General features: G+C 39.0%; 1 protein-coding gene across 5 annotated transcripts in view; it reads left to right on the top strand.

Moving 5' to 3' along the window:
• Nucleotides 1-11,793, top strand: part of gramd1bb (GRAM domain containing 1Bb) — a 105,053-nt gene that overhangs the window by 19,825 nt on the left and 73,435 nt on the right. For 4 of the 5 annotated variants that reach the window (XM_079620556.1, XM_079620557.1, XM_079620551.1 and 1 more), the window contains exons 2-3: nucleotides 317-406; nucleotides 2,202-2,228. Coding sequence is in view for 3 of the 5 variants with exons in the window: in XM_079620557.1 (XP_079476683.1) it covers nucleotides 317-406; nucleotides 2,202-2,228 (117 nt within the window). In the remaining 2 variants the exon portion in view is untranslated. Of the gene's footprint in view, nucleotides 1-316; nucleotides 407-2,201; nucleotides 2,229-2,522; nucleotides 2,653-11,793 lie in introns of those variants that run through there. The other variant, XM_079620554.1, reaches the window with a different exon arrangement.

Here is an 11,793-nt window from a genome sequence, read left to right on the forward strand (position 1 = left end):
GAAAATGAGCCTATTTCCAAAAAAAAGTGGAGTGTTCCTTTAAGCAGCAACACTGATAATAAGAAATGTTTCTTCAGCAGCAAATCAGCATATTAGTAATTTTTTTTTACTGAAGTATCATGTGACACTGAAGACTGGAGTAATGATGCTGAAAATTCAGCTTTATCAACAGGAATTTTAAATTGTAAAAATATTTCTAAAAAAACAAAGTAAATCTAGCCTTGGTACATTAGAGACTTCTTTAGAACGGTCTAGTTACACGTTTCATGTTGTCACGGCAGGTTGATTGACACTTATCAATACGACTCTCTCCCAGCAGTCAGCAGAGTAGCCAGCAGAGCAGCCAGCAGAGCAGCCATGACGACGACTCCAGCCGGTTCCTGACTCCCTCCATCCGCGAGGACAGGTACGTGCGCTGCGTGTCCTGTGTGTCTGCATGTCAGAAACATCAATAATTAAGGTCAGTTTTAATAAATGAATTGATTTGTGCAGAGGTACTCAGCCAATCAGAACTCCCGAGAGCTCAGGGACAAACAGGAGTCGTTACATAATGCTTTCCACTGATGCTCAACTCAGCGGCTTTAACCAGCATGAAAGCCTTAAAAATGGATTTAACAGCCAGGCTTGATCTGGTGATAATAAAAGCATAGTTTTCATTCATTTTTAGTTCATGATTCCTAATGCATTATCTAATGGTAACAAATCAAACCTTCAAAAAATCGAAATAATAACATTTTCCTTAAAAATAAAACTGACTTTTTTGGGGGGACACTTTTAAAACCTGAACAGTCATTGTACACTTGACAACTATGTAAATGTCACAGAGAAAAACTGGACATCATACACTGAATCAGGGCCGCACGCTGGGTTTTATAAATACAGAGGTCCCAAAAAATTTCGATGTGCATTTTAAGGTGTTTTGAAGGCTAAAAAAAATGGACAACAGTAGCTTTAAAAGCATGTCGGTGGGCAGTAGCATGAAGTATTTGATCAGATAACAGATTATTAAACATGAGAATCAGTCTAAATGTCACAACGAATGATCCACACTATAAAATGTTTTTGCTTATTGTTGACAATACACAATCACATATTGGAAACGGGAATGGCCTTAAATAAGAAATGATTCAAGGATTATTATTTTGCATAGATGTTACATTTCAAACAAATGCCAAAGCAATCCTTCTGTGTCCAGAGGCATATGAGACATTATGAGCATCGAAGATCAGTTTCAGATACTTTTTATTTCCTAAATGAATCAATGTTTTTAGACTAATCTGTTCATTTAATCAATGGTTCAGTTGCTCACTCATAAAGACAGTCAGTTGTCGTCGCCACCTTCTGGTTTAATGATGCAAGTTGCCAAACACAGACAAGCGGAGTGATACAAACCGGGAAAAGTCCCAGTGCTGATACTGGGGAAATATTACAACCCATTCGAGGTAACGTTATACAAATATGTATACAATAATAATGGCAATATATTTAATAGGGTGCTTGTGTTGTTAAATTGAGCTTCTAGTTTCCACTGTCTTTGATCAAACTGATTATTTCTGTCGGTCATTTAAAACTTCTATTGAAAACAGCGCTTTAGTTTAGCTACTGCTTCTCATCTCGCACTGTATGACCGTAAACTGAAGCATCGCGTTGGGATTTGCGCTCGGCTCGCACTTCTGTGAACATAAATCTCAAACATTTTGACATTGACGAGCGGGTGTTTGAGCTCAGATGAGAAGGTCAGTTAATTAGGTCACCAAATTAGAGTTAATATTAGGCAATTATTTCACAACTTTCATTATATACACTCAAAAAAATGATGGGTACAGGGACCTCAAAGGCCCTGCGCTGAATGATCACACACTAACAGACTTTCAAGAAGTTCCCGAACACAACAAACTCGCACATAAACGTGCCTCATTGCTAGGAATTTTATGACAAAAAAAAAAAAACGTTTTCTAATATCAGCTCAAAATATATCAAACATACTTGATCTATCTGCAATCTATCTGCGGGTCTGTGAGTCTTGAACACCATGCAATATTTTCTGGGAAATCTGTCAACTCCGACTGCCCGAAGTGTGCAGACTGAGACTGACTCTGACTTTCAGCGACTACTGGACTGCAATTTGTTCAAATGTTGTGTTGTGTATTCCAGCGTTTACAAGCATCTTAAACTGACTAACACTGTTGATTCTCTCACAGGGCCGACGGTGGAGCAGACAAGTGTAGGTAAGAATCAAGACCACATTAGTACAGACATCCTTCTGTTCTCGAACGTGTGTGTGTGTGTGTGTGTGGTAGATATAGTAATCTTGATCCACATATCTCTGCAAACGTCAGTGCGACAGCTGTTTAGTTTGAGGTGAGATATCTCAGAGCCCCGCTGTACTTTTGTGAAGTTGAGCCCTGAATACAGTTGCAAGCTGCGGAATGTCATTGTTTGCCTTTTTTATTGGACAAACAGCTCCGATCACAATGCCAGGGAACAAACAGACCGCCGTGCTCAAACCGGGCTGTCTGGGGCTTCAGCCGTTTCGCTGTCTCTTGATTTCAGTATTTGACCTGCGAATAAGAAATATATATCGCTGGCCAGACACCTGACCTGTAGTTGTGGGATAAGAGATCACAATCCATAACTGTCCAGGAACTGAAGGTAAGTGAAGGCCAAACACAGGTTAGGTCTTGTGATGAGTCTGTCAGCGGAGATGTTTTTAATCCGTACAGTTGCATCTGTTGCGCTGATGGTGTGTTTTGTGCATCTGTGCTTAAAAAGTTCAAATCCTCTCTGTGAATCTCTTCTAAAATAGTTTCTTACTGAAGTGTTTGACATGAACTCCTGCTGCGTGACACTGTATGCTTTCATGTATCTCTCTGCGGCTGAATATAAAGATGCATTAAGAAGTACTTCAAAAACTTTAGTTATTTTTTTTAATAAGGCATAAAGTTGGACTTAAACTGAAGTCTTTGAAACTTATGCTAGCACTTTCACAGTGATAACCCAGCTAACAGAATGTTTTGAAAAGGTTTGCTCAAAGTTGTGAACAAACGTTCTTCCAGTAATATGCGGTCAGAGTGATCAGGTCTTTAAAAATGTTCTCAAAGCGTTAGCACTAAAACGTTATTTAGTCATTGTTCATGAAGTGTTTTTTGTTTTGTTTTGTTTTTCTGAAAAAGTTTATTTGGAATGTTTCAGAATGTTCAAAGAACATTCCCATAATGTTTGCAAAATTCTAAAATGGATTGTTCCTTTAACGTTTGCATAACCAATAAACATGTAAAACACTGGACTTTTTGAACGTTCAGAAATAACATTTTCATAACCTAATGTGAAAGTTAGCAAAATGTTCTTAGAATTTATATTTTTATATTTGGGAAGACATCAAGTTAGTGATGCATCAAGTCAAATCCATCAAGAAGTAACCGTTATGGTATATACATTAGATGCTGTTTGTAGTTTTATGTTTGATTGACGCGCTCTTGAAAAGACAGCACTCGTGACGGGCACTTAAAACAACAGCATGAGATACGACGCAGTGTTGGGTTATTGCTGTGACCCATCTGTACTTGGAGGTCAAATCTTCTGTCCTGATGTGTTGCTGTGTTCTGAGTGGTCAAGACTGTTGTCTGACCACCACCACATGCCAGTTTAACCAGTGACAAGAGGCACAGCCCATCTCTTTTGTTTCATGTCATTCGACGCCCGTGGATTTAGAAAAGCCTATACAACCTACCACAATGGGAGCTGTGTAAAAGTGTGGCTTTAACGCATTGTCTCATGTCAATGCAAGATTTAACTGAGCGTTTGGCTCTCTGCAAAGGACGGCTCTCTTGTGTCTCGCATTGTTTTTTAAATAGTGCTGACCTCCTCATTTTTGCCTTCTGTTTGTACATATACTGTAGTGTAGAGACATTAGAGAGCATGTCTCTTTAATATCACGATTGTTTTACCTAGACCATAATGAAATTCATTAGCCTTTTCTTCCGTATAGTGGCGTACATTCGAGTGAAACCGCTTCTGGAACCAAACTTTTTTTGGGTGGGACTTGATTTTGTCCATGGGGAATTGATTGGATGGTTGTGGTTTGCTTTGATTAAAAATTACGAGGCACATTAATTAAAATAAAATAAAAAATAACGATGTGCATGGATAAATAATTTATAATACTGCAATATTTCATAAAAAAATAACAGTCCATTTTGATTTCATGGTGACTGTAACATTGAAATGTGGTTGAAATAATGTGTTTTCTCAATATGTGTTCTTAAGCGATCTTGTGTTCTCGTATTACGTTATCAACCATCGAAGTTCAATTCCAATACTCAAGAACGCAAGTACAGAGGACGCATGAAAGTTCCCGGATGTGTTCTCGATATCTAGGATGAATGGAATACAGACTTGAGAGAATCGACCCGCTGGTTTATACAGCGGATGAAGTACGGAAGCCTGTAACCATTTGGCGGTGTGCCTGTTTTTATCTTCTAAGGACTTTTAGGAGAAACATCTGAGGTTGATGGCACTTAAAGAAGTATACTTGAGACTGTGGATAACTCCGACTCAGACTGTGAAGAAAAAATAACTTGATTGTGTTTGTGTGGAAATGAATTGTTGAAATTGTCTGCATGACCTCTGCAAGCTCCGAGAATGGATTGCGTCACAGCCATGTGATGTTATTCTTAACCTTTTGAATGCACAGATTTTTTACCCAAACCCATAAGACATCAAACACAAAATAAGTGCATACAACCAAAAGTTTCATGCTTCAAAATGTACAAAAATGCACAGTAAAAGTGATCCATATGAATCTAGCCGTTTGATCCAAGTCTTCTGAAGAGACAGAATAGCAGGAGGGCGAGTTAAAGATGACAGAACTATCGCTTTAAAAGAGCAGACTCGGTTCTGTTTCTTTTATTTTTGCAGCCTGATAAAGTGCTGATTTGAATGAATAAAGACATATCTGTTTTCCATCACCGTGGCCTCATCTCACTCTCATAAGACTTGTGAGAGCTGAGCGTTCAGAGAGCTTGGAAATTCATCAAGAGTTTGTAATTTTAGTTTCACTCCAGTTCGCATTGCTATTTTCTTAATGTAGAATCCAAAATTAAAACGAAAAAAGAAAGAAGAGATATTATATTTTACACAAATAAAATTTTTAAATAATTTTATATTTTCGGCTAGAACAAATGATTCAATGACTTGTAACGGTGGTGGCCCGCTCGTAAATAAATTATTTTAAAGAAAACCCTTCGGGCGCCTGACAGGATTAAACCTGTCAAAAAAATTTAACTTAACCCAGGATAGCAGAAAAGGTAACCACCTGTTACACAACAAATTATAATAATAATCCCAGAAAAAAGGTCAGTTCACAAGGGATATTTATTTTTCCACACATGTTCAAACTCATAAATAAAAAAAAAACGAAATGGACCCAAAAAAAAGAAAAACACAATAAGAAGTGAAGTTCACACAAGCGGTCTCTGGTCGTCGAGATCCGTGCCGGGAACCGACCGCGTCACGCTATCCACGTTTGCAGATTCGTGTCCACATTCATTCCAAAAAAATGTCCATAAAGAAAAAAGAGAAAAAAAGAAAACATTGGATAAACATCTCATTAAGTTCGTGGTAAATCAACAACCTTAAATCAACAGCAACACTAATTTTAAATAAGCACACAGAATGTGCGAATATGAAATCTATGCGAGTGGGTGCGTGCGTGCGTGTGTAGAAGTGCGTGTAATGGCGGCGCAGAGGTACTGACCAAGTTTGCAGATATTGAAGGCACCAATGAGTATCGCTCATTCACAGACTCACTCATAAAGACGTCACTTGTTTCATTACTGGATGAATCCGTGTTTTTGAATTCCTCGCTTGAATGAATGATTCAATGACAAATACATTTTTCTGACAAATAAAAAGTCACTTGTCGCCACCTACTGGTGTTACGATGTAATTGATACGATCTTTAAAGCGTCAAGTTACTTTAAAAAGGTGATTTACTCGTTCACTACCATAGGCACAGGTGTTTATATCTGAACCGAGCACCCACAGAAAAATAAGACATGTTCATTGTAACCAATCAATCACACCGTATCCTGGCGGGTCGTAAAGCACACCTGATATTACATTTTTTTTTTTTTTTTTTTTGCATGATGATAAATTGCATTTTAAGTAATTAACTACACAATTATCACGTATATCAGCAAGAGAGCGACTCGCAAAAACACTCATGTATTTTTGTTTGGTTGGTAATATATTCACGTATATTTATTCTCTTCGTGAGACACAAATATCATCAAGCGCATAATCGCACGGAGAAAGAAGAACTGCATTTTTCAGATAAACAAAACACAGATAAGTTGGACAGTCTCGCGTAAGTCACGTTTAAAAATACCGTAAAATAAAACAACATTTACAAAAATGCACTATAGAAATAAACGTGTGTATGCACTTCATTGCATTATGTAATTCGCTTTGGAATATAAGTTACAGGACATTTCAGAGAAAACACAGGGGCGTATATAAATATCTCCAAATCTAATTTCCTTCAAATTTGTGTTGATATACATTAGATTTCTTGAATGCTTTCATGAGTTCACTCGCATACAGGGCAGAATGCAGCACTGCGCCGTCTCTTGAAGATACAGGAATATTGAATGCGTCCAGTGATCGGCGTATGAAGGGATGTGTGTGTTGTGAGCTGAGGAGGGTCAGTCCAGGTGAAGTGTGTGACTCCGGATGAGGACATCAGCCACGGGCTCTCTCATTCCCTCTGTAGCTGGAGGGAGGAGTGCAGATCCCTCCATCATGGTGTCTCCCAGCCGTGTCCAGAATTAGCCTCAGATTACTCACAGCCACAGCGGTTCTGCCATTTACATAACTCTGTCCCCTCACTCTCTCTCCATGCCTCCTCCTCTCAACTACAGCGTGGCCGTTGATCTAGAGAAACTCAGTTTCCTCATAACAAGAACAGGAATCCTATCCTGAGAGAGAGATAAGGTGAGAGAGATACTATTCTGTTCTTCAATGGTTCTTTGCAGGTTTAGTAAAAAGTATTCTTATCTAGAAACTTGAAGGTTCTGTGTTAAAATGTCCTGTTGTTTTATTTGAATGCTTTACTTTGCAAGTAGGTGAGTAAATAGTTGGTAGAATCAGGCTCTTCTTTCATTTGTAAATGTTTGCATTGAATTTGGTCTGTACTGTAGATTCGATTGCATGCTGACAAGTGTTGGGTTGGTGTTTGGAAAGATTATATAATTATCAAGACTATTTTAAGATATCAGAGAGATCCTCTCTTTATGGGAGCATACATTTGAAACGAAATGTATCTATATATGATGGTAAACCTCCTACATGTGAGGAGAGCGACCTCAAAGAACTCGGATGGATTGTAGGTTCTTCAGATCAGCGTATTAATCATCCGAAAACACAGGAAAACTAGTGTGTTCACACTGGGCAGGTTTGTTTGGATTAAAACGGCCTCTGGTGTGATTGCTCTGTCAGTGAACACTGCAATCTGAACCCTGGTGTCAGTCCGCTTCCAGGTGAGCTCTGGTGGCTTTGACTGAAATATGAACGTGACACAGACCAAAGACATCTAAACGAACCAAAAACAGGACGTGATGTCACAAGATGTGACCCTAATAAGGATGTTAGGACCCTAATACTTGGTTCCTGTCGTCGTCAGAGCGATGTTGGCCATCACAGTCCAGTACAGGCGCCGGGAACGCCGTATACAATCTTCTTCTGTGTGCAGAGGACGAAAGCCTAGTACTGTTTTCACTCCTTTACACATTAAGTTGTGAGTTCTTTAGGTTTGATATTAAAAATGACAGTGTGAACACGAAGCCAACCAAGACTAAATGTATAATTTTCTTTTTTGGACCAAAACAACCAAGAAAACCGAACTACAAGTGTGACCTCTTTGAAGCAGCAGTTTGTTTCCTTTTTAAAGTAAAATTGTTCAATCTAGATACAGTATGCAATCTAGATTAAACAGAAATTGTACTGCTAATGTCTCTCTGTTAACTATTAGGATACTGCCTTATTTTAAATGATGTACCCATTATACAATGTACAAATACAGTTTTCTCTAGTTTTGTATTGTTACTTTTTAAAAATTTATTATATTATTTGCTCTCCCTGGTGTATTGAAATGGCACCGAACCATGGATTTAATTGCAGGCCTACTAGTTGGTAGCAGGTTGTAGTGTAAGTAGCTGTATAACTCTCACTCTGAAGGACATTTTATTGGACCAAAAAAAGTGTCTGTTTTTCCAGATCAGAAGGACTGTACATGTTACAGTAAATGCATCTACACTTTATGTAGTCATGACTTAGGTTTACACTTGCACATAAATTACCTGAATCTAACAGACGTGTGTGTGTGCGTGTGTGTCCAACATCCTTGTCCTTGTGGGGACATTATTTGAGGTAAACAGCTTATAAATCATCTGGTATAGTAAGTTTAGGGGTAGGGTTAGTCTAAGGGGAGAGAATATACAGTTTTGTTCAGTATTAAAACCATAAAATCTATGGAATGTCCCCATAAAATGTTAAAACCCAACGTGCGTATGCATGTGTATGTGTGTGTTCTGTGCTTCTCTCTGGGTAGATTTATGTTTGCTGTCGTTGAGTGATTTCCAAGACGTTGTGTTTTTCAGTTGTGTTACGTGTTGAGCTGAAGTCGGTCTCGCTCTCTCTGGTGAAGGTTGCTCGCCCCTGCCTATTACTCACAGCCCCTGTGATGTCCTTCAGTAGCTCAGAGCTGAGGACTGTGGGAGATTTATGATCCTCATCCTCTACCACTTTTAACCCTATAAAGCCTACTACAGTATATAATATATGATGCATGAATTCATAAGGCCTTTAAATCATCAACATTGTCAAAACTTTGCTGAAAAACCTGTTGTACACAGCATGCCTTTTGTTGATTGATAGTTTCAAGTTTTTTTTAGGAAGTTAAAGGCCTTTACGGGGGTGTTCACACTGCAGGTTTGCTTTGATTAAAATGAACTTTGGTGCGTTTCTATAAGTGCGGATCATTTGAATAAGTGTGAACGCTGCCATCCAAACCTTGGTTTTAAATGTTAACAGTCGCAAAAATGCAGCCTAGGATCTTTTTGTTAATCTACCTGAGGCAAACTTTCATTTAAAAACATAATTAGAATTCACCTTTGGCTAAGCCCCGCCCCCCTTAGTTACTGTTGCTACCTCCGACAACTTCATCTGGGCTGTGGTTTGGTATCAACATGGCTTATGCTGTGACGGCTCTTCCTGCTGAAATTTGATCAAACTTTTATAAAGCAGCAAATAAAGTGTCGGATAGAAGTAGGCAAAAGGGGCTGCAGTGTGCGTTCGAAGGCTATATTCAAGACATACCGGTGAAACGCAACAACAACAAGGCATCCAAATAGAGGCAAAAGCATAACGGTCACAGTCAAAAAATGACCCACCGCATATCCTAATCGAGACGGAGGCTGGGACTAACAATACCAAGAGCAACATGTTCATGCAAAGCTGGGTTGGTCTCTATTCACTTCTATAAACGCTATTACAAAGCAAACGGACTACGCGAGTATAAAGTTGTATTTATTAGCAGCGTGTGCTAGCGTATCAACAATTAGGGCAGAGAACCGAAATCATAACCTAAACCAGCATAAAACTGTCTAACTATAACTTCACAGTAAGGTTAAAAGCAAAGTGTATCTTAGAGCAAAAGTGTGTTGTTGATCTTGAGGGGTTTCGCTGACTGTGAGGACGTCCACACAGTTTAATCCCAAAACGACACTTGTCAGGATTTTACTTCGGTTTTGGGAAGGGAAAAAAAAAACCTCCAACCTCTCTGGGCAACGCGTATCTGTGTTACAAATGCCCCAGGCAACACATTTAACCATATTTGTGATAAAACTACGACGGTAATAGCCTGCCGAGACCAAAAATATGAGACGCCCGTGTTAAAGTCAATGGAGCGCTGTGAAAAAGTGTCGGACCGCTGTGGAGCTCGTTCTCGGCTGCGCTGTGATTGGTCAATCTACATTCTAGGGCGTGGCTTAGCCAAAGGCGAATTGAAACGCCACTTTTAAGTTTGACCGTATTTTCGTTTACGGTCACATTGTCTTTTGAATGGGAGAGCTATGGGCACGTATATGATAGCATCAAAAATCACTATTTTTAAAACGCTAAGGAGGCTCGACACACATAAAACTGTGCTTGAAGTGTCACCAGGGGCTCTACACATGAACTCCAGCATTGACAACATTGTTTGTGTACACAGAGTTTACTAAAAAGAAAGATTTTGAATAACTCACTGTAGCTGTGTCAGCCGGTATTTTGTCAGTCAAAAATAGTCGATCTCCGAATGCAACTTAACAGGGAGGAGAGTAAAGATGGAAAGCTCCTAAAGCTTAGTTCTACATAAATTAACGGATAATTTGTTGTTTTGTCGTTTGTGAAAATCAATATTGAGCTTGTATTTGAAAAAGGATGCGTTAATAACGTTTGTAGGAAACCAAACCGTTTGTAAATCCGTCAAGATTTCAGCGAGATAAGAGGATTTGTGTTCGTGCAGATCGCTCGCCTTACATCAGGAACCACAGAGCCCGCCAGAAAGCTTGCCTGTGACAAGATGGCCGCCGGGGGATGACGTTAGAGACTCCGCTGTAAGACATCTAGCCTTTATTATGTATATCTATGGGCGGACACAGCTACAGTGAGCTGTTCAAAATCTTTCTTTTTAGTAAACTGTGTAAACGAAAATACGGTCAAACTTAAAAGTGGCTTACTTAAGTATTTCAACTTTAAGATTAACAAAAAGACCCTAGGTTGCATTTTGGCGAGAGTTACCCTTTAAAATAATGAAAATATATAGGAACTAATATTATAAAAATATAAGTTTTTAGTCAGCCGTGTTCTGATGTACATCTTGTGGTTGATCATGTTGTTCCTCTTTCATGATCAGTTTTGCTGTGGTCTGCACTCTTGCCCATTATCACAGCTCAGTTTCTGTCACGTCAGTCCTCAGCGTGTGTGTTGGTAATGCAATCCAATTTCCGTAGGAACCAGAACTCAGAGTTGAAGTATGTGGATTCGACACCGGTGATTTGAGGGTCGCACAGAGGATCATTATGTCTAATAGAGTTAATATTAATACAGTAGAGGGTTGTGCAACTGCCACAAAATCACCACTGGTTTCACTGGCTTTTGGGGTTCACTTAAAACTTCTAACCTCAAGCTCCACTTGCAGAATTGTCACGCCAAGTTGGTCTCACGACCGCTTCCATATTCTCCTCTTTTTTTCAGCGCACATAAGAACCACAGTTGCCGACGTGCGATTCATTTTGCTCTTTGAGTTTACTAGCGCACGCTAATGACGTTTTATTCTTCTATGCTAACTTGTGTCGTAGCCTACGATTCGATAGTTGTCATAATCATACAGTCTACATGCATGTACTCAAGTGTATTAGATCCATGTAGAACAGATCTGTAATGATTTTATAAGTAATGATACTGAAATCGTGCAGTCAGTAGCAGGAATTAGACAGACGAACTGAAATTGTGACAATTGCTCAATAATATAAATTGAGTTGATTCTCCTATAATTGAAATAATATGAATTTGCTTAAATTATTTTGATGAGTTAAAGAGTCGCCATGAATTATTGAACGTGTCATTCTTTTACAGTTTACAGGATGTTTATTTAAAACTCTAAACTGACTGCCTACAAGCGCAGTTGCTCTCGCTAAATCTTAAGGATCAGAGAGAAAATTACAAGCTTTCTGCATGTCCCTTGGCAATAGT

The sequence above is a fragment of the Phoxinus phoxinus genome (genome assembly GCF_949152265.1).
Source record: "Phoxinus phoxinus genome assembly, chromosome: 8".
In the NCBI taxonomy this organism is placed as follows: domain Eukaryota; kingdom Metazoa; phylum Chordata; class Actinopteri; order Cypriniformes; family Leuciscidae; genus Phoxinus; species Phoxinus phoxinus.